The sequence below is a fragment of the Dipodomys spectabilis genome, unplaced genomic scaffold (assembly GCF_019054845.1).
Source record: "Dipodomys spectabilis isolate Male_0828 unplaced genomic scaffold, ASM1905484v1 ptg000266l, whole genome shotgun sequence".
NCBI lineage: Eukaryota > Metazoa > Chordata > Mammalia > Rodentia > Heteromyidae > Dipodomys > Dipodomys spectabilis.
In genome coordinates this window covers 4,961,129-4,983,120 of record NW_024870943.1, presented here as the reverse complement: position 1 = coordinate 4,983,120, position 21,992 = coordinate 4,961,129, and the positions used below count along the sequence as shown (strand labels likewise).

The 21,992-nt window shown below is 51.2% G+C and overlaps 3 protein-coding genes across 3 annotated transcripts; 1 reads left to right on the top strand and 2 right to left on the bottom strand.

Moving 5' to 3' along the window:
- Positions 1 to 532: 532 nt before the first annotated feature.
- Positions 533 to 6,634, bottom strand: Bsph1 (binder of sperm protein homolog 1). The gene is made up of 3 exons (XM_042700222.1): positions 6,625 to 6,634; positions 1,787 to 1,918; positions 533 to 672 (listed from the first exon to the last, which is right to left on the bottom strand). Exons 1-3 carry the CDS (start codon positions 6,632 to 6,634, stop codon positions 533 to 535), a joined length of 282 nt encoding a protein of 93 aa, XP_042556156.1.
- A 4,126-nt stretch (positions 6,635 to 10,760) lies between these two features.
- Positions 10,761 to 15,642, top strand: Elspbp1 (epididymal sperm binding protein 1). The gene is made up of 6 exons (XM_042700221.1): positions 10,761 to 10,827; positions 12,127 to 12,264; positions 13,497 to 13,643; positions 14,049 to 14,207; positions 14,809 to 14,995; positions 15,526 to 15,642. Exons 1-5 carry the CDS (start codon positions 10,761 to 10,763, stop codon positions 14,964 to 14,966), a joined length of 669 nt encoding a protein of 222 aa, XP_042556155.1. The 3' UTR covers positions 14,967 to 14,995; positions 15,526 to 15,642.
- Positions 15,643 to 17,499: 1,857 nt separating this feature from the next.
- Positions 17,500 to 21,951, bottom strand: Cabp5 (calcium binding protein 5). The gene is made up of 6 exons (XM_042700219.1): positions 21,889 to 21,951; positions 19,900 to 19,930; positions 19,217 to 19,360; positions 18,496 to 18,605; positions 18,106 to 18,253; positions 17,500 to 17,619 (listed from the first exon to the last, which is right to left on the bottom strand). The coding sequence occupies exons 1-6, from the start codon at positions 21,949 to 21,951 to the stop codon at positions 17,594 to 17,596; spliced, it is 522 nt and encodes a 173-aa protein (XP_042556153.1). The 3' UTR covers positions 17,500 to 17,593.
- Between the last annotated feature and the right edge of the window lie 41 nt (positions 21,952 to 21,992).

Genomic DNA, 21,992 nt, shown 5'->3' with positions numbered 1-21,992 from the left:
AGCTCTACCGCTTTGAGCCACAGCTCCACTTCTGGTTTTCTGGTGATTCATTGGAGAGAAGAGTCTCACGGACTTTCCTGAGTGGGCTGGCTTTGAATTGCGATCCTCAGATCTGAGCCTCCTCAGTAGCTAGGGGTTTACAGGTATGAGCCCAGTGCCCAGCTTCATTTGCCTTTGAGAGCTGAGTGTCTGCAGCGAGGTGTGCAGGTCCTCCCCGACCCCCTGTGGCGCCCTGTCAGCCTAGATGGCTCCGATGGGAGTTGACAACCAGGGCAGCAACAGGAAGTGACCCGTGGCCGGGGTGACAGTCTCTGGGGTGACAGCAGCTGTGACCCCACCTGCACTTAGCAGCTGCTAGGCAAGCAGACACCGAACCCCAGCAGCTGGCGTTGAACCCCAGTGATCACAGCCTCGACCATCTCAACCCTGCCCGGAAAGAACAAAGAAAGAACGAGAGGAGATGCCTTCATTCATTCATTCATTCATTCATTGATTCCAGGACTCCGCCACCCCCACCCCCCTGCCTTGCTTCTCAGCAGTACTTCCACACTTGATCCCGGTTGTAGTCAGGGGTCAGCGAGCACCACTTCCTCCCAAACACTTCGCCATCTTCCGTGCACTTGCGGTAGATCAGGCGCCGGTACCAGAAGGGGAAGGCGCAGGGCGCAAAGTCTGCACAGGACAGGGGGTGGGGTGGGGGAGGAGGGGTTCTTAGTAGCACGCATGTACACAGTGCGCACCCACACACACAATGCATGAACGTGCATGCACACATAGGCACACACCTGCACACACGTGTGTACAAATGATCACACCTACACGCATGCGCATGTACATGCACACCCACACATGGGCACGTGTGGACATACTTCTGTGCCAATGAGACTATCGGGGGCCTGCCATTCCCCCAACCGCGTCAGTGTCTACTGATTGGTTTCTTTGGACCGATCACCACCCCCCACCCCATGCTGCCTGTTGTCCATGGGGTGCCGAGGAATGGAGTAAATAAAATGTGCTAGGTAGATTCGATGTAAGGCTGTATCCCTGCCTGCGCTGTAAAAAAGGTCAAAATTATGTTGTTTGCAGGAACACAGATGGAATGTGAGCTTGTCATGGGAATAAACTAAGCCAAGCTCAAAAAAAAAAAACCAAGGGGCTGGGAAGGTGGCTCAGTGGTAGAGTGCTTGCCTTGCATGCATGAGGCCCTGGGTTCGATTCCTCAGCACCACATAAGCAAAAAAAAAAAGCCGGAAGTGGTGCTGTGGCTCAAGTGGTAGAGCGCTAGCCTTGAGCTGAAGAGCTGAGGGACAGTGCCCAGGCCAGAGTTCAGGCCCCACGACCGGACCCCCCCCAAAAAACAAAAACAAACAAACAAACAAAAAAACAAATCAGATATTGCACATTTTCACTCACAGTGCCATCATCATCACCATCATGCAAAACAAGGACCTGGTAGCTCACGCCTGTAATCCCAGCTACTCAGGAGGCTGAGATCTGAGGATCACAGTTCAAAGCCAGCCAGGGCAGGAAAGTCTGTGAGACTCCTCTCTCCACAGAACCACCCAAAAGCCAGAAGTGGTGCTGTGGCTCAAGTGGTAGAGCGCCAGCCTCAACACAAAAGCTCAGGGACAGTGCCCAGGCCCTGAGTCCAAGCCCCAGAACCTGCACACAACAACAACAACAACAACAACATAAAGATCGAATTGCTCCTGATAAGTTGAAGGAGATGCTGGACAAAGCCCCAGTCACCCCTCTCCCTCCACCCCCCGCAGCCCTGGCTACTCACCCGACATAGCACAGTACTTCCAGTACCCGCTGAACGTGGTGTTCAGGGAGCACCACTTGTGCTTGGCGTTGAGTTTCACACAGTCATAGTACTTTTCCTTTCTGTACCAGAATGGGAAGACACACTCGCCATCTACAGAACACAGACCTCTCAGTATCACACCCAGGGCCTCCTCCCTGTGCTGCCCAGGCTCTGCCCCCCATGGGGGACCCCAAAGCGTAGTATGGCAGGAGGACCACCTAGAATTCATAGTTAGCTTTGTGCCAGTCCTGGCGCTTGAACTTGGGGCCTGGGCACCGTCCCTAAGCTTCTTTGGCTCAAGGCTGGTGCTCCACCACTCAAACCACACTTCCACTTCTGGATTTTGGTGGTTCATTGGAGACAGTCTCATGAACTTTCCTTCCCCATGCTGTCTTTGAACCTTGATCCTCAGATCTCAACCTCCTGAGTGGCTGGGATTATAGGTATGAGCTATCAGAGCCTGGCTTATATTATATTTTTATACCAGGTGAGGAACTATAAAAAGGGGTGGGAGAGAGAAGATGACCAGAAAGAAGGTTGCTAATTTCCCCATCTCTTTACCTAATAAAAAGAGAACATACATTAGCCGTTAATTTTTCTGATCAACTTGCCTTCTATCTCTGGAAATTTAATCTCAGAATCTGGAAAATAAAATTGGTGAAGTCAATTGTTACCGTTTAGTCTGAGGTATTGAAGTAGGTTCTGACAATAAAATGACAGACCAAAAATCAGTTTCAGGAAAATCCAGTGTTACTGCGTTTTGCCAGGAACATGACATTATGTTTTATTTGCCTGAACTGGTTTTGTATTCTTCAATTTGGTTTTGCCAATTACTTTATATAAACCTTACACATTTATGAGTGTTTGCATCCCAAAAGAGTTTTGGCTATTTGTGTAAAATAGAATGTTTTCACCTTTGCTAAACAAGCACTCCCATGTTACTTGGTCTAGAGGAAAAAACAAACTAGCAATCATTATATAATTATTTTATACCTAGCCACAAAGCTATGTTGTCTTACAAAAACAAATCATTTTTGCTGGTGCTCCGATAGGTTTTAAAGTCTAGAATCATAAACTATTTTTACCTGATAAGCAAATTGGTTTACAAACCAATTCCTTCTTATACTGTTACAAAGATGAGCACAGAAATAGACAAGCAAAGTTTATACATTATTTTATTTATTTTTATTTGTTTATTGATTTATTTTGTCGGTCCTGGGGCTTGAACTCTGGGCCTGAGTGTTGTCCTTCAGCTCTTCAGCTCAAGGCTAGCGCTCTACCACTTGAGCCACAGCACCATTTCCGGTTTTCTGATGGTTAATTAGAGATGAGTCTCACAGACTTTCCTGTCCAGGCTGGCTTTGAACCGTGATCCTCAGATCTCAGCCTCCTGAGTAGCTAGGATCACAGGCATGAGCCACCAGTGCCCAGCTTATACATTATTTTATTTTTGTGCCAATCCTGGGGCTTGAACTCAGGGCTTGGGTGCTATCCCTGAGTCTCTTTGTGCCCAAGGCTAGCGCTCTACCACTTGAGCCACAGCAGTATTTCTGGATTTTTGGTTGGGAGACAAGAGTTCCACAGACTTTCCTGCCCAGGCAGGCTTTGAACCACGATCCTAAGATCGCAGCCTCCTGAGTAGCTAGGATTATAGCTGTGAGCCACTGGTGCCTGGTCTAATTTTTTGTTTCTTTCTATCCTATAACACTCAATTTTTGTGAAAAGAAAGTAACATTTTAAAGTAACCAAACATTTAGTCCTTCAAAAGTACTAGCAGCAAAATGAAAATTTTGTGCCAAGAATAAGATGATAATTTCTAAGAAAAGTACTTTCCTAAACATACCAATAGCAAAATGATAATTTTATTCTTCTTCTTATTTAACTAGTTTTGAAACAGTATTTACCTGATAGAAGGAAGTATGATTTCTTATCAGGGTAAGAACTAATTAAATGAGTGCCTATTTTATTACATTTAAAAAGAAATTCAAATAAGAAGATTTTTGTTTTTTTAATCAACTCACCTATAGTTGGTAGATAATCATCTGAAAGAAACAAAGTTAAACAAGTAGTTATTTCACTACATTTGATATTTAAAATAAAAGAACTGGGCGGGGCGGGGGGGGGGGGGGAGAAGGATGATAGAAGATACATTGTAAACCCTAAACTGACATGTTGAATGGAAACTCTCTTTTACAAATACTTAAGGATGATCATAAAGTAAAAGGAACCAAAATATCTCGCCTAATTCCATTCTGATAAAGAAATTGTGCAAAAGCCCCCCCTCCCCACCTTTTGTGGCCAGTCCTAGGACTTGAACTCAAGGCCTAGGTATTGTCCTTGAGCTTTTTCATTCAAGGTTGGCATTGTACCACCCCAGCTTTTTTTTTTCTTTCCTGGTTTGGAGCTTAGAGTGTCATGGGCTTTCCTGCTCAGAGCTGGCTTCAAACCATGATTCTCAGATCTCAGCTTTCTGAGTAGTTGGGATTACAGGCGTGAGCTACCAGTCAGTGCCCGCTTTGGTAGGGCTTTTAATTCACTCTAGTTGTAATGAGACTCAAAGAAGCTTCTTAAGAAAAGTAGCTTGATCTGATTGACAGGATTGGGGCTGGAGGGGTGAGAGGATATGGGGAGATTTTCAGTATTCAGGACAGACTGAATGCAGACACAGACATCTGGTGGGATCATCTGGGTACATCTGGGTACACAGACATGATGCCAGGAACAAGCACAGAATGCCGTAGTAGTCCCGGAACTGGGCACCAGGATGTCTGACTCAAAAACACTGGGTTTTTGTTTGTTTGTTTGTTTTTGTTTTTTGGTGGTGGCACTTGATCTGAGCCTAGGCGCTGTCCCTCAGCTCTTCAGCTCAAGGCAAGAGCTCTACTACTTGAGCCACAGCACCACTTCCAGTTTTCTGGTGGTTAATTGGAGATAAGAGTCTCACAGACTTTGCTGCCCAGGCTGGCTTGTGACCATGGTCCTCAGATCTCAGCCTCCTGAGTAGCTAGGATGACAGGTGTGAGCTACCAGTGCCTGGCTTAACACTGGTTTTCCTGTACATATGAAAAGAGAAATAAGCTTGTCAGGTGCTGGTGGCTCAAGCCTGTCATCCTAGCTGCACAGGATTTCAGTTCAAGGCCAGCCCAGGCAGAAAATTTCTCTAGACTTCCATCTCCAAAATAACCTACACAAAGCCAGGTTGAAGGGGTAGGCAGGCTGAAGGGGTAGGGAGGGCCTCTGCCTAGCAGGTAGAAGGCCCTGAGATCAAACCTGGTACTGCCAAGAGAGAGGAGGGGGAGAGGGAGGGAGGGGGGATGAAGGGGAGAGAGAAGGAGGGAGAGAGAGGAAAGGAAAAAGAGGAAAGAAAAGAGAGAGAAGAGGAGGGAAGGAGAGAGAGAATATCTTAATAGCCAAATTTTAAAAAATGAGATTATAGAAAAATAAAACTTGTTGAAACTAGTGCAAGATCACAATGAAACCCTTTGTGCCATTAACATATGCTAATAACATATGCTTATAAAAATGTTTTTTTCTGGGGCTGGGAAGGTGGCTCAGTGGTAGAGTGCTTGCCTTGCATGCATGAGGCCCTGGGTTCAATTTCTCAGCATCACATAAGCAGAAAAAGCAGGAAGTGGTGCTGTGGTTCAAGAGGTAGAGTGCTACCCTTGAGCTGAAGAGCTGAGGGACAGCGCCTAGGCCCAGAGTTCAAGCCCCACGACCGACATAAATATCAATCAATCAATCATTCGCACAGCTGTGCACAGTACTTATCAGCATCACCAAGGCAAGCACCCAGACTTCAGCCCCACTTTCCAATGGGCCCCTGAGAACTGTTCAAGGCAATGTGACGTTAATCCAGGAATAAAAACGAACGGATAGGACATCCCCATCGGGATGTTAAAACATCTGTGAGAGAGAAGGCCCTGGGTCCGCCCCCATGACCATTGAGCCTCCTGTCTCCTGCTTCCTGCCTGTGTAATATTCCAATAGTCATTCTAGTTATCCCGGCTCCTTCTGTTTTCTTTGTTGATTCTCCCCCATTTTTTTTTCCTGAGGATGAGGAGCATCTTCTCCTTTCTGAGGGGCTCCTGAAGTTGGAGTGACTGCGGCCTCCGATAGAGGCCCAATCAAGCCCAATACCACCTGCCCTGGCGGCCTCTCCCCTTCAGTACCATTCCCCCAGCCCCCTGACCGGGGTCCTCACCTTCGTACTGTTTTCCCAGCATGCAGGGGAGCAGGTAGACCCAGAGCCACAGGAACCCTCCGCTCACCATGGCCCTCCCGGGTGCTCAGCCGCCCACCCTGGATGCCTTACAGTCCTGGAGATCGACCTCAGCCTCTGTCTCCTCCCATCGCCCCAACTCCAGCCTCTGCCCTATAGCTTCCCCTTTCCTTGGCCCAAGTCTTCTCCTCCTCCTCCTTCTCCTCCCCCTTTGCATCTCTTCTTCTTAATCCTCCGCCCCCTTCTTCTCACTCCACTCCATCTTCTCTTTCCTCCCCTACCCTCCTTTCTCTTCATCCTCCCCTCCACCCCCTCCTTTTCCTCCTTCTGCTTCGCCTCCTCCCATTTCTCCCCATCTACTCTCCTCAATCTTAGGAGACCTCAAGCCGGGGCTCACACAAGCATCGAGTCCCCCTCGGGGCCTCGGGACAAATGGGCGATGCCTGGACATAGGTCCTTTGAAGTAGAGAACTGGGCTGTCATTATTCAGCCAGAACCTGGCCAGGAGGAGGCCACAGCCTCCAGGACACATTCCCCCGCCGGGCCTCCACCCACCATGACCGGTTTATGGTGTCCTAGGAGGACTGTGGCTCACCTGGGGCCATGGTGGATCGGCCCTGAGGTGACGCCCTCAGAGCCTGCAGTGACCTGGCCACATTCGGGAAGCGGGGGTGGGGGGGGTGGGGGGCACGAGCCTCCTGTTCATAGCCTGGCCTGGCCTGGCCTATTCCCACTCAACCTGCAGATCTTGTGAGCACAACTTCAAAGACGATCAGTGCAGAGGGGGCAGGGGTGGGGAGAGGGGGAGGGAGAGAGAGAGAGAGAGAGAGAGAGAGAGAGCATGCACTAGGCCCAAGAAGGATTCTTCTTCTAAAGGTATAGATATCTGGGTGTGGGGGGGTTGTGAGGAATGGGGTCTGGGGTTCCAGACTTTCTGATATAACAGGAATGGAACTCTCTCTCTCTCTCTCTATATATATATGTATATATATATAAACATCTATAGCTATATTTATATAGCTATGTATACATATATATATATGTATCTTAAGATAGATCTATGTATATTTCCTAATAGATCTATATTTAAAAGGGAAAAAAACAGTGTAACTGATTTTTTAATATAATTTTATTATTAATATAATTTTATTAAGGTGTTGTAGCCATTTCATAAGTTGGGTAGTGAGTATATATATATATATATATATATATATATATACACATACATATATACATATATATTTTAGACTAGTGGAACCCATGATACACAGGCTTATCCTGTATATGTGTGTGTGTGTGTGTGTGTGTGTGTGTGTGTGTGTATGTGTGTACCTGTGCATGTGCTAGTCCTGGGGTTTGAACTCAGGGCTTGGGCACTATCCTTGAGTTTTTTTGTTCAAGGTTGGTGTTCTACTGCTGGAGCCACAGCTACCTTTCTGACGGCTGGGTACTTCACTGGAGATAAGAGTCTCATAGACTTTCCTGCCCAGGATTGACTTCGAACTTCGATCCTCAGATCTTAGTCTCCCGAGCAGCTGAGATTACAGGCGTGAGTAGCTGGGATTACAGGCACAAGCACCAGCACCCGGCCTTATTACCATTTCAAAGAAAAACACATTATGCATTTAAAATATTCCTGAGATCATTTAGACTCTGTGGCTGTACCTCACCTTCAGAATCGGGTAAGTGTCTAGGACCCAGCCTGGACTACCTCAGAGACAAGAGTGGATGGGGGCAGACAGACACACAGACTCTGGGAGTTTAAAAAAAAAACAACAACAAAACAAATCAAGGGAAATGAGAAAGGGGAGGGGTTGGGTGTGGATGCTCTGGGGGTGGATGATGAAGGTGGATTATTTGGACATTACCATGTTGAGGGAGTCTTCGTGAGCCTCGGGTTTGGGGAGGAAGGCAAGAAGGAAAGGGGCTGGAGGACTGATTTGCCTTTGGCATTTTATGGCCATGTTGTCAGATCCTCAGGGCCCCGAGTGTTCACTGTCGTGGCCCTGAGGGAAGCACAAGGCTCCAAGTTGGAAGAGAGCTGAGATTCCCAAGAGACCTTCCTTCCTGAGATTCTGTCCTTGTCTGCTTCAAAGAGGCCAACATTTCTAATAGAGGAGGCGCGGGTGCGTGTGTGTGTGCGGGTGTGTCCCATGCAGTCATTGTATGCGCATGTGTGTGTCCCGTGCGGTCATCTTGTGTGTGTGCATGCGTGTGTCGCATGCAGTCATCTGCCGGGCAGCAGGGGGCCCCACACTGTGGAGAACCCCCCGAGGGCTCCGTCCCTGGCTGGGTTGTCATCCTCACTGAGCGGATGGCAGGCCGCCGTCGAGGTGCGCCGCGGGCCGGGCGGGCTCAGAGCACTCAGTGCCGTTTCTGTCTCACTGCCCTGTGGCTATCGTCCGGGGGAAGGACGAGGCCCCGGCCAGCGCCGTCCATCTCAGGCCGCGCCGCGCCCTCCCCGTGGCTGGTTCCTCTGGGTTCTCACCGCGGTGTCTGGTCAACGGTAGAGCTCTCGAAGTCATTGGATCGGTGATGGCGGGAGGGACGCTGATGGATGCAGGGTTGGATGGATGGATGGATGGATGGATGGATGATGATGAAATTATAGATGAGTGGTATGGATGGATGAATGGGAGATGGAAGAAAGGCTAAATGGATGGAGGTTTGGATGCATAGGTGATGGGCAGATGGATAATGGATGAATGATGGATAGACGGTGGATGGATGATGGATAATGGATGGGCAATGGATGGATGGGTAATGGATAGAAGGTTGGATGGCTGAATAGATGGAGAGTATGTATCATATATTACATATTATGTGATGTGTATAATAGAACAAGGTCTATCATGTATTGTCATTGGGTTCACCTGGCAGAAGTGGCTGATGTGCAAAGAGATTGGGTAGAAAGGAACCAGATGTGTTCAATAAATAACTGGAGAAGCTACAAGCCATCGGCTCACACCAGGCTGGAGGCCAGAGGATGCATGGTATAAAAATGGAGCTAGCATCGCAGAGCCAGCTCCCTGTGTGCCCAGGGCAGCCCAAAGCTCCTGAAGTGAGGAGGGAAGGCAGTCACTAACTCATGTCTACCCACGACCTTCCTCTCAAAGCTCTTTTTAAAAATTACTCGTCAGTCAGCTCAAGTTCTCTGCGAATCCACTCATTTCTTGTGTCTCTGGCCCTCCCTCCCTCGGCCCTGGGTGCACAGGCCATTGTGTCCTGCATGAACCAAGCTTGTGTCTGCCACAGGACCTTTGCACTTGCTCTTCTCTCCCCACTCCCCCTTCCCATCCTCCTCACTGCTTGCTCCTTTGTGTCATACAGAGAGTTTATGCGAGCATGAAAAAGGTGATGGTGAGGGACCGTGGAGAACATTAGTGAGCATTTTGATCAGGTCATGGCTATTAATAGAAGATCTCTGGGGGTGGTTCCAGTCAATGAGCAGACCAGCCAGACAACCGTGTCTGGAACACGCAGGCGAGACCCAAGTTCTTTTGAGCATGGAGACAGTTAAGCGCCTAGGCACACTGTCCCCTGAGCCTCGGGATGACTGAGGCTGGCACCTGGCCCAGGTACCCAGAAGTGGCACCGTCAGTGGATGAAAAACGGGGGAGCTGTGGTTTTGGAGAGCACTGCCATCTGACATGGGTGGGATTTTCCCAGACATCACGCCAGAGAAAGAGAAAATCCATCTCCAGAGCTTAACGACAAACGTCACATGTCTTCTCTCACGTACAGATGGGGTGTCAGCGACTCACATCCATAATCCTAGCTATTCCGAGGGTTGAGGTCTGGAGGATCATGGTTCAAGGCCAGCCTGGACACAAAAAATTTGACTCTTAGCTCTAAACTAGCTAGCAAAAAAAAAAGAGCAAATGTATTTTGAGAATGTGCTGATTCTCTTCTCTCCTTTCATGTTTGTTCTTTATTGTCTTCTGAACTGCTCTGAACATGGTAGCTTCTTGGCAGCCTCTTCCATGGTTAAGGATGCTCTTCATTCTTACTATTTGGTCCATCCTGCATCAATCTACCTGCCAATCACTCCTCCACCCACCCACCCACCCACCCAGTCATCCAGTCGTCTACCCATCCATCATCCATCTATCCACCCATCCATCCACCCATCTATCCATCCATCTACCCATCCATCCACCCATCATCCATCATCCATCCACCCACCTACCCATCCATCATCCATCCATCATCATACACATCCATCATCCACTCAATCTTCTATCTATTCAGCCATCCACCCATCCATCCATCATCCATCCATCTATCAACCATATATCCAGCTACCCATCCATCCTCTATCCATCTATCCAACTTTCTATTCAACCATCCAGTCTTCTATTCATCCACCCATCAATCCATCCTCCATCCATCAAATCTTCCATCTCTGTAGCCATCCACCCGTCCATCCATCATCTATCCATCCATCCATCCATCCATCATCCATTTACCATCTACCCATCCATCCTCCATTTATCCAAGCTTCCATCTATTCAGGCACCCAACCTTCTACCCATCTGTCATATATATGATATCTACATCATATATTATCTAATGATATAATCACGCAATCACATAATATATTCTATACCTAGACATGACATGAAATGTATGTGTCCAGCAAAAATGTTTACTTTTTAGTTGGCAAAGCAAAGGAACTCGACGAAGCAAAGTTTCTGTGTTCTCTCAGGGCATTGAGTGGAGGCAGCAAAGATGCAGCAGTGCAGCTATGTGCTGGGGTGGATGGCCTTCCTCCTCCATGCCTACCAGACCAGTGGAGGTGAGTTGGGGGGGGGTGTGGGGGAGACAGTCCTGAGAGGCATGGAAACTGGGAATGGAGCCCAAGTCAAGATTTCTAGGCACACAGAGGTGGAGAAACCTCAGACCTCCCCAGGGTTTATACCCAAGATCTGAAGTCTGGGCCAAGCCATGTTATAGGCACAAGGAGTGGGAATGTAGATTTGGCCACGGGAGGGCAGGACGTGAGCAGGCCCAAGGTCGAGGGTGCATATACGCTAAGGTCAAAAAGAAGCGAAGAGGGGTGAGGCCGAGCAAACAGGGTATGGATGGTGGAGGTTTGGTTTTTTGTTTGTTTGTGGGTTTGGGTTTTTTTTTGTGTGTGTGCCAGTCCTAGGGCTTGAACTCAGGGCCTAGGTGCTGTCTCTGAGCTTTTGTGCTTAAGCCTGGTGTTCTACTACTTGAGCCACAGCTCCACTTCCAGCTTTTGGGTGGCTCATTGGAGCTCAGAGTCTTATACAGAATTTCCTGCCTGGGGTGGCTTCCAACTGCAATCCTCACTTGGGAGCCTCTTGAGTGGCTGGGATTGTAGGTGTGAGCACCAGCACCCAGCTATGTAAGGATTTTTTTTTTCATTGGTGAGGCTGTGAGGGGGAAGTCTGTCCTCTCCTCTCTCTGTTTGCCAGGCCCCTCCCCTCACTCCCAACCTATGTCAGGTCACACAGGGTGAGAATCCAACCCAGAGCAGACCTGAGGACAGGGTGCATGGTGAACTGGCAGAGGCCCCACCCAGTTGGAAGCTTATGATTTTGTTGTTCTTGTTGTTTATGTCAGTCATGGGGCTTGAACTCTGGGCCTGGGCGCTATCCCTCAGCTCTTCAGCTCAAGGTGAGCGCTCTACCACTTGAGCCACTTCCGGTTTTCTGGTGGTTCATTGGAGATAAGAGTCTCACGGACTTTCCTGCCAGGATTGGCTTTGAACTGCGATCCTCAGATCTCAGCCTCCTGAGTAGCTAGGATGACAGGCGTGAGCCACCAGCACCTGGCTAGGTTTTTTGTTTGTTTTTTTTAAATATCTAAACCCAGGGCCTTGAGCCTCTACTCTAGAGCCAACCCCCCAGCCTTTTCTATTCCTATTATTCACAATCTGGTGACATATGCCTGTCATTCCAGGAGGAAAGATACATTGGAGGATCATACTCTAGGCTCCGTTGGGTAAAAAGTGAGACTTTCTCTCAACTATAATGGGATTAAACAAAGAGCTAGAGGATTGGCTCTGGAGGCGGGCGGGTCGTGAATTGCTGGTGATTGTGGCCCTCAGCCCCGGCCACCTGTCTTTCAGAGGGCCAGGAGGCCTGTGTCTTCCCCTTCACCTACAAGGGCACCACCTTCTTTACCTGCATCCAGATCAACAGCTTCTTCCCATGGTGTGCAACCAGGGCGGTGTATGATGGCAGGTGGAAGTACTGCAAGGTGGAAGGTGAGTGGGAACATTAACAGAACACTGGGACTTTACCAATCCCTGCCTCTGTCCCCTGATCTTCCCCCTCAGCTGTGATCCCCATGGTCTGCTGGGAAAGCAGGGTAGATTTCCCAGCACGAGCAGCACAGCCACGCTCGCAGATACATGAGAACGTGTGGACAATGCTCTGTTGAGCACTGAGTGCGAATGCGAGACCCGGGGTTGGTGGCTCCCGCCTGCCATCCCAGCTACTCAGGAGGCTGAGGTCTGAGGATGGTGGTTTGAAGCCATCCTGGGGAAAGAAAGTCTGTTAAGACTCTTATCTCCAGTTAGCCTGCAAAAAGCTGGAAGTGGCACTGTGGCTCAAGTGGGAGAGCTCTAGCCTTGAGTGAAAAAGCTAAGAGAAAATGAGGCCCTGAGTTCAAGCCCTAGGACTAGCATATGCATGCACATGTGCACACACTTGTACACAGCACACATGCAAGCATATATACAAACACACAGGCATGCACACACTTGCACATATACATGTACACAACATGTACACACAATACACATGCACATGCATAATATATACATGCACATTTGCACATGCACATGCATGCAACCAGATGATGGGTCAGAGGCCCAGTGCTGCTCCCCAATGTGGGGATATAGGAACTGCAGGGGGTGGACGTGGGGAGGGGCCTGCAGATGTGGGGCGGGGACCTGTGGAGGCGGGCCTGTGGGCATGGGGGGAGCCTGTGGAGAGGAGGGCCCTGAGGGCATGGGACAGGGCCTGTGGACGTGGGGCGGGGCCTGAAGAGTTGCGGGGGAGGGAAGGAGCAGTGGGCATAAGGTGGGACCTGCAGGGGCAGGGGGCGGGGCCTGCAGAGCGGAGCTGTGGGAGGAGCCTGTGGACATGGGCAGGGCCTGCAGGCATGGGTGGAGCCTGCGGGCATGGGGAGGGGCCTGTGGAGGCGGAGCCTGCGGGTGTGGGTGGAGCCTGTAGGCATGGGGAGGGGCCTGTGGGGCGGAGCCTGCGGGTGTGGGTGGAGCCTGTAGGCATGGGGAGGGGCCTGTGGGGGCGGAGCCTGCGGGTGTGGGTGGAGCCTGCAGGCGTGGTGCAGGGCCTGTAGAGGCGGAACCTGCGGGTGTGGAGCGGAGCCTGCAGGCATGGGGCGGGGCCTGTGGAGGCGGACTCGGGGGCAGGCGCGTGGGTCCTGGATCCCGAGGCCCAGCCCCGCCCCGCCCTGCCTCGCCCGGCACAGATTATCCGCGCTGCATCTTCCCCTTCGTCTTCCGCGGGAGGCCTTACGAAAGCTGCACACTGGAAGGGAGCCTGGTGCGGCGGGCCTGGTGCTCCGTCACCTCCAGCTTCGACCAGAAGCGCCAGTGGAAGTACTGCGAGACCAATGGTAAGCACCGCAGCGCCGGGCGTAAGTACTGCGAAACCAGCAGCCTCAGGAGCCAGGCCGGGAAGCATGGAGGACTGCCGGACAGCACTTTCCTCCCGTCAGGGTCAGGCAGCCACCGGCTCATCCTGCCATCGCAGCTCTTCAGGAGGCTGAGATCTGACGATCGCGGTTCGAAGCCAACCCCGGGCAGGAAAGGCCGTGAGATTCTGATCTCCAGTGAACCAGCAGAAAACCGGAAGTGGCGCTGTGGCTCGCGTGGGAGAGCGCTGGCCTTGAGCTGAAGAGCTGAGGGACCGCGCCAGGCCCAGAGCTCAAGCCGCACGCACGCATGCGCACACGGGTGGTGGATGGCAGCCGTGTCTGTCCCCTCTTTCTGACACCACCTTCCTCCCCGGTCGTTCGCAGAGTACGGCGGCAACTCCTTCAGCAAGCCGTGCATCTTCCCCTCCACCTACAGAAACAGCGTGGTCTCTGAGTGCATCGAGGACGAGGACAGCAAGCTGTGGTGCCCCACCACGGAGAACATGGACAGGGACGGCAAGTGGAGCGTCTGCGCCGACACCAGTAATGGGGGACGAAGGGCCTGGGCGGCTTCCCTCTCCCCGAGGCCTTGCTGGGTGCCATGCGCAGTAGGAGCCGCCGCGGGAATGTGGGGTGAAGGGGGGCGGGGGAGAACACGTCACCCAACCAGGTGAGGTAGTGCATGCCTGTAATCCCGGCACCTGGGAGGCTGAGGCAGGAGGATGGGGAATCCACAGCCTAGACTTCATGGAGAGACTCGGGTCTCAAGGGAACAGTAGAATTGCATTACCACGACTGGCTTTGCACTGCAAGCGAACAGTCTGGATGTTGTATGAAAATTTTAACGCATTTCTGGTGGCTCACGCCTGCCATCCCAGCCACTCGGGGGGCTGAGATGTGAGGGTCTCGACCACTTGAGCCACAGCCCCACTTTGGGCTTTTTGCTGCTTAATCGGAACTAAGCGTCTCACCGACTTTTCCCATCTCAGGATTGGCTTTGAAGCGCAGTCCTATAATCAGCTTCCTAAGTAGCTGGGATGACAGGCATGAGCCACTAGCACCGACCTGGTTTTCTACCACACGTCTCCCAGCGGACACCCCCAGGGAATCATGGCCTTCATCCTGTCCCCTTCTTCCCCCTAAGGAATTTCTGCCTTGTCACCGGGCTTCCCCTGCCACTTCCCGTTCAACTATAAAAACAAGAATTATTTTAACTGCACCAAGATAGGGTCAAAACAGAAGCGCTTGTGGTGTGCAACATCTTACAACTACGACCAGGACCACACATGGGTGTACTGCTGATGCCGAGCAGGGCAGAAGCGGCCTAGAAGGTGAGGGGTGCGGGTGTGGGGGTGCTGCTCCCCCTGAGCTTCTCTGCAAGGTAGAGCAAGGTGGAACAGAGCTAGGGGAAGATTGGAACTTAGAAGGAGGCAGGTGGGGGTCTGGCCTTATGAATGAGATGAAGGGGGGGCAGGGAGAATAATGACTTAAGATGGGGATGTTGGTCCATGCCTGTAATCCCAGCACTTGGGAGGCTAAGATGGGAGGAAGGTTCTTGTGTGTTTGTTTTTGTGCTGGGGCTGGGGCTTGAATTCAGGGCCTCACACTCTGGCTTGACTTTTTTGTTTGTTCCACTCAAGGCTGATGCTCTACCACTTGAGTCACAGCTCCACTTCTGGCTTTTTGCTGGCTCATGGGAGATGAGACTCTTGGACTTTCCTGCTGCCTAGGCTGGCTTTGAACTGTAATCCTCAGATCTCAGCCTTCTGAGTAGCTGGGATGACAGGCATGAGCTATGGTGCTAGGCTCAAAGTCTATTATGTTATTATTATCATTATTATTATTATTATTATCCTTTTAGAGAGAAGCCAGTCTTGGGAGAAGGCTGCCCTGGGCTCACACCTGTGCCTTCCGGGCCTAGATGGTCACCTATAGAAACACCAAATTATCATCCTATGGGATCATACGATCTTCTGAGAAGAGCACAGACACCCAGAAAACGGCTCCCAACCCACCACCAACCCATACCCACCTTGCCGCTTCCTTGAAGGAGACCCTGCCTAGAGGCAGCATGGACACTGCAGGGTCCAGGAAGAAGAGGCCTGGGATAGCATGTGGTCAGCATCTAATCAGATCACTAATGAATAAATAAATGAGCAATGAATAAGTGAGCAAGGAGGGGGTGCGTCTGCGACCCTGACCTTCTGTCCCCCTCATCTCCACGGCTGGAACCTGGGCAGGAGTAGGGGTGGCCCCAGCAGAGGCTGGAGGCCAAGAGGATGCCCGCACATCCACGCCAGGCCAGCAGAGGTGGGGCTGTGGCCTGCCCAATGGACAGACAGAAGGACAGATGGACAGACGGATGGACTGACTGTCTGAAGGACAGGCTGGGGTGGGGAGGCAGAGGGCTTCCACCGGCTCTGCTGGCCCCAGATCTGAGACTCTCCTCCCTCCTCTGTCTCTTTCTGTCTCCATTTGTCTATCTCTCTGTCTCTGTCTGTCTCTCTCCGGCTCAGTCTTTTTCTTTCTTTGTCTCTTTAACTCTTTGTCTCTTTCTCTTTGTCACTTTCTTGGGATCTCTGTCTATCTGTCTCTGTCCCTTTCTGTCATTCTCTGCCTGTCTCTTCTAGTATGTCTCTATGTATCTCTGTAAGTCTGTCTATGTCTATCTGTCTGTCTCTGTCTGTCTGTCTGCCCCCCCCCCCTCTCTGTATCATGATATTTTGTAGGGGATTAGTGCCCTGGGATAGGCTTGCTCTAAGCCTTTATAATCCAGGTTTGTGATTTAATCCAACCCACCACCCCCCAATATCTCACACCAGGGTGATGTTGAGGTCAAAAGGGAAAAGCATAGAATGTTTTCCTGGAAGTCAGCATGATGGCCTGAACGCCTTTTGTTTTTTGTTTTTGTTTTTTTTCTGTGACACTATATTGAACCCTGGCCTCACGCACAGCTAGGAAAATGCTCCTCTAGCACTCCAGTTGCACTCCCAGCCCTTTTCCCTTTTGTTTATACTTTAGAGTTTGTTGTTGTTATTTGTTATTTTTTGGGTTAGTCTTACTACCTGTGTCAGGGCAGGCTTTCAACTCTGCATCCTCCTATTTCTGCCTCCTGAGTAGCTGGGACTACAGGTAGGTACCACCACGCCCAGCTGAAGACTCCATGAGCCCTGTGCACATCCCAGTTTCTCAATTCCTATTGTTGGATCTGTGGCTGATGTGGCCCCCCACTCTTACTGAGGGGGAGGAATCTGAGGTTGAAGCTGGCAAGAGAAGGGCAGACTCGTAGAACTCTGTGTGTGTGTGTGTGTGTGTGTGTGTGTGTGTGTGAGAGAGAGAGAGAGAGAGAGAGAGAGACTATTTCTTTTCTGGCCAGATTGCCCCAAAATTCCCCACAGGACTTCTCCGCGCTTCCCCACCACAGGGAAAGCAACTTGGGCAGGTCTGGGATTTAGGACTCTGAAGGAAAAGACACCATTAAGGGCTGGGAAGGTGGCTTAGTGGTAGAATGCTTTCCTAGCACGCATAAAGCTGGGGTTCGATTCCTCAGCATCATATACACAGAAAATGCCAGAAGTGGTGTTGTGGTTCAAGTGGTAGAGCGCTAGCCTTGAGCTAAAGAAACTCAAGAGACAGTGCCCAGGCCCTGAGTTCAAGCCCCAGGGCTGGAAAAAAAAAAAAAGACACCATTACACTTTGTAGGTTTTGGAATGGCCCTGGGCCCGAGGACCCCGTATATTCCACACACAATCTTGATCTTCTGCATCGAGTCCTGAAGATGACCCTTCTGGCCACCATGCAAAGCGACTGCTGACAGTCTAAGCTCAGTCCACACTACTGCCAGGCCCCGCTCCCCTCCACCATCTTTCAGGGATCCTCCATTGGTGTTCTTTCCACATTGCTCGGGTGAGGGGACTTGTGGGAACTCCTCAGCGAGACATCATCTTCACAAACTCTGCAAAGAGAACCCCCAGGGAGGTGTGTGAGGTGAGGTGAGTTGCTTCCTTGCACAAAACCCGACATGGCTGGCACTGAGCTCTTAGGGATGACGAGGTCCAAGACTGATGCAGAAAATGCTTCTCAAATCTGCCTCCCAACTCCAAGTGCTCACTTGGAGAAAATCAAGGACAGGACCGGTGGCTCACACCTGTAATCCTAGCTACTCAGGAGGCTGAAATCTGAGGGTCATGGCCTCCTGCCCATGAGACTTATCTCCAGTGAACCACCAGAAAACTGGAAGTGGTGCTGTGGCTCAAAGTGATAGTGCACTAGCCTGGTGCAGAAAAGCTTAGGGACAGCACCCAGGCCCTGAGTTCAAGCCCCAGGACTGGTGAGTATGCACGCATGTGCATGCACATGCACACTCATACTGGGACAGGGTGACTTGTGAAGTCACGCAGGAGTTAGAAGTGGATTTCAGGTTGGTTCGCCCTCTGATCACCTTCAAAGTCCACGGTGCCGTCACCGTTGATGTCAGCTTCCTGGACCACCTCAGCGATCTCTCGGGGGGTCAGCTTCTCCCCCAGGAGCCTCTGCATGGCCTGCTGCAGCTCCCCCAGTGTGATCTCCCCATCTCCGTTGGCATCGAACTGGACACAACCAGAGGACTGGGTCAGGAGCAGCGGTGGTGGCAAAGGTGGCCCTGAGTTCAAACTCTGGGGCCAGCACACAATATAAACAGGAGTGCACACCCATATATACCCGCACGTAACACACATGTGTGTGCACTCATGTACATACCACCACACTCATGCACACCCCCATGTGTGCACAAGCATACACACCCAACACACCCAGGCACACATGTGCACCCCTCCCCCCACTCGCTCACTTCCTTGAAGGCGTCCCTCATCTCCTGCACGCCGATCATGCCCGCTGTCTCTGCCAGCAGCTTGGGGGTCATCAACTCCACAAAGTCCTCAAAGTCCACACGGCCACCCACTGGGGACAGCAGAGGCAAGGTCAGAAGGGTTCCGGGCCTCTGTCTTCTGTCCCTTCGCTCTGCCCTTCAGGATAGTTTAAGAAATAGCTCCCAGGACTGGGAAGGTGGCTCAGTGGTAGAGTGCTTGCCTAGCATGCATGAAGCCCTGGGTTTGAGTTCTCAGTATCACAGGCACAGAAAAAGCCGGAAGTGGCGCCGTGGCTCAAGGGGTAGAGCACTAGCCTTGAGCACAGAGAGGCTCACAGACAGTGCCCAGGCCCAGAGTTCAAGCCCCAGGACCAGCAAAAAAAGAAAAAGCTCCCATCTTCTTGTCACTGCATTCTTATTTTTTTTGGGGGGCGGGGGTAGCTCAAGGGGGAGGAGGAACCAGTCCTGGGACTTGAACTCAGGGCCTGGGAGCTGTCCCTGAGCTGTTATACTGAAGGCTGGCGCTCTACCACTTTAAGCCACAGCACCACTTCTGGCTTTATTTTTGGTGGTTCATTGGAGAGAAGAGTCTCAGCTGTCAGATCTCAGTCTCCTGAGTAGCCGGGATGGATTACAACGCCTGTCCTCCAATCTCACCCTCTGTGACCCCTTTCCCCCACCCCCCCTCCGCCCCTGGTCTCACGGTTCATGCGGATTTGCTGGCCCAGCTCAGTGAGCTCCATCTCAGTGGGCATGTAGCCCATCGTCCTCATGAGATTCCCCAGGTCCTTGTATGAGATGAAGCCATCCCGGTCCTTGTCAAACTCCAGAAACGCTTCCCGGAGCTCTGCAGGTTCAGGGAGAAAAATGGGGTGGTCACAAGCACAATCAGAGGGGATTTTTAAATTTTTCAATGTTGAAAAAAAAATGGTGACATTGCCTAGGATGCATTATGTTTCACAGTGGACATGCTGTATTAAAACCCCTTAGTGTAACTACTTAAGGATCAGAAGAAGAAAAACCAATTGTCTTTCAGTCATGGGGCTTAAACTCTGGGCCTGGACACTGTCCCTCAGCTCTTCAGCTCAAGGCAAGCACTCTACCACTTGAGCCACAGTGCCACTTCCAGTTTTCTATTGGTTCATTGGACATAAGAGTCTTATGGACTTTCCTGCCCAGGGTTGGCTTTGAACTGTGATCCTCAGATCTCAACCTCCTGAGGAGCTAGGATGACAGGCATGAGCCACTAGTACCTGGCAAATAAATCAGTTTTGTAGAACAAGTTCTACAAATCTGCTGGTGAGAAGAGAGAGACAGATTTTCCCAGATTTTACACTGAGATGGAGGACGGACTGAGCAGTGGAGATCTGAGTGGGGAGGGTTTACCTTCGATCTCATCTTGCCCCAGGGGTCTCTCCTGGAAAGAAGGCAGGGGAGGAATATGGAGAATCAGAAATTCCAGCTCACCTCTTTCCTGCTTCTATCATTCTTCCTCCTGCCAACCCTCCTCCCCCCTCCCCAATCCCCTCCCTGGCATTTCCTCATCCCCCATCTTTGAGTCCCCAATCCCTCCCTCTGCCTTTCCCAGGCCAACAACTCTCCTTGCACTGAGTGGATCAAAGGCCTGGAGTCCGAGCCTCCCTTCCAGACAGCCTCCGCCCTCTGGCCTACCCAGGGCTGATAAAGGCCACCATGCCTGTCTCACAGCAGGGAAGGCAGGGTAGAGGGCTGAGGGGACTCACCGCAGATTGCCCTCTTCCAAGACCAAGCCCAGGCCAGAGAACCCCATGGTCCTGACACCCGGCCACCGCTGTCCCCTTGGTGCCCCACTGGGTTCCTCAGCCTGCATCTGCTCCCCAGGCCTCAGCCCCCGAGTGGGATTAGTGTGCATGGCACCCAGAAACCTCGGGCAACTTCCAGCCATCAGTGCTCTGCCTGCTTCTGGCACCCCAGGGGCTGGGCCTCCAGACCTACTGGCCCCCAAGAAATTTTACAAGTCCTTCCTTCCTTCCTTCCTTCTTTCCTTCCTTTCTTCCTTCCTTCTTTCCTTCCTTCCTTCCTTCCTTCCTTCCTTCCTTCCTTCCTTCTGGTCTTCCTTCTGTATTCCTTCTTTCCTGTCTCCTTTCTGTTTTCCTTCCTTCCCTCCCTCCCTCCTTCTTTCTTTCTTCCTTTCCTTCTTTCCTTCCTTTCTCTCCCTCCATGTCCTTCTTTCCTTCATTCTCTCCTTCCTTCCTTCTTCCTGTCCTTTCCTTCCTTCCTTCTTTCCTCCCTCCCTGTCCTTCTTCCTTCCTTCCCTCCCTTCTTCTTTCCTTCTTTCCTTCCTTCCTTTCTTCTTTCTTTCCCTCCCTCCTCCCTCCCTTCCTTCTCTCCTTCCTTCCTTCCTTCCTCCTTCCCTTCCTCCTTCTCTTCCTTCCTTTCCTTCCCTCCTTCCATGTCCTTCCATATCCTTCTTTACTTCATTCCCTCCCTCCTTCCTTCTTCCTGTCCTTCTTTCCTTCCTTCCTTCTTTCCTCCCTCCCTGTCCTTCTTCCCTCCCTCCCTCCCTTCCTTCTTCTTTCCTTCTTTCCTTCCTTCCTTTCCTTCCATCCTTTCTTCTGTCTTTCCCTCCCTCCCCTTTCCTTCCTTTTCTCCCTTCCTTCCTTCCTTCCTTCCTTCCTTCCTTCCTTCCTTCCTTCCTTCCTTCCTTCCTTCCTTCTTTCTTTCCTTCCTCCCTCCTTTCCTTCCTTCCTTCCCTCCTCAGATAGAATTCAGAGTTTTTATTTATGCAAACATTCTACCACATGATGCACACCCCAGACCTTTTTTTTTTTTTGCTTTGATTCTGTTCTAGCTAAGGCCTTCCCAACACACCTGCCTTAGTCTTTGAGATGGGGGAAGGCGGAGGTGATCTTGCTAACATTTTTCTTAGGCTGGTCTCAAACCATGATCCTCCAATCTCTGCCTTCTGAGTGGGTGGGATGCCGTACTTGGCCAGCCCCTGTCCTCCTCCTGCTGACTCCCTTTGTGCTCAGAGCCCGGCCTCAGCTCTCCAGTCTTTCCATCTCCACACCATCCCGTCCCTCCTCCTTCCTTTTCCTCTCCTTTTCAGGGACCTCAAAGCTTCACCTGGGATTCAAACCAACCTTGTCCTGCTACTCATGCATTGCATAAGCTCAAAGCAAAGACTTCATGACTCAGATCTCCCCCTCCCCCCAGTAGAATGGGAGTGAAACAATCACCAAGTTCAGGAGTTGTTCTGTAGGAACAGAAAACCCAGGGCCAGGCCAGGCGGCAGGGCCATCACTACCATGGTGACATCTCCATGGGGACACTACCACGGCCCCCTTTTCCCCCCCCTTGGTGTTCCCCTGCGGCCCCCTCCCCGGGCCTCCTCACCCGGTGCTTCTCTGCAATGCCCTTCCTCAGGAAGATGCAGGCGGGGCCCATGGGGATCTGCATGGAGGATGTGCGGGCTGGGTGGAGGCTGTGGTCCAGGGTGA

Bases quoted from the DNA above. Each gene is read 5' to 3' on its own strand.
- Bsph1 (XM_042700222.1), bottom strand. The intron at 673-1,786 runs GTGAGTAGCCAG...TGTCCTGTGCAG, and splicing joins GAAGTACTGTGCTATGTCGG to ACTTTGCGCCCTGCGCCTTC.
- Elspbp1 (XM_042700221.1), top strand. From the start codon at position 10,761: ATGCAGCAGTGCAGCTATGTGCTGGGGTGGATGGCCTTCCTCCTCCAT. The intron at 10,828-12,126 runs GTGAGTTGGGGG...CCTGTCTTTCAG, and splicing joins TGCCTACCAGACCAGTGGAG to AGGGCCAGGAGGCCTGTGTC. The intron at 12,265-13,496 runs GTGAGTGGGAAC...CGCCCGGCACAG, and splicing joins GAAGTACTGCAAGGTGGAAG to ATTATCCGCGCTGCATCTTC.
- Cabp5 (XM_042700219.1), bottom strand. From the start codon at position 21,951: ATGCAGATCCCCATGGGCCCCGCCTGCATCTTCCTGAGGAAGGGCATT. The intron at 18,606-19,216 runs GTGAGACCAGGG...TGCTGTCCCCAG, and splicing joins CCAGCAAATCCGCATGAACC to TGGGTGGCCGTGTGGACTTT. The intron at 18,254-18,495 runs GTGAGCGAGTGG...GGTTGTGTCCAG, and splicing joins TGAGGGACGCCTTCAAGGAA to TTCGATGCCAACGGAGATGG.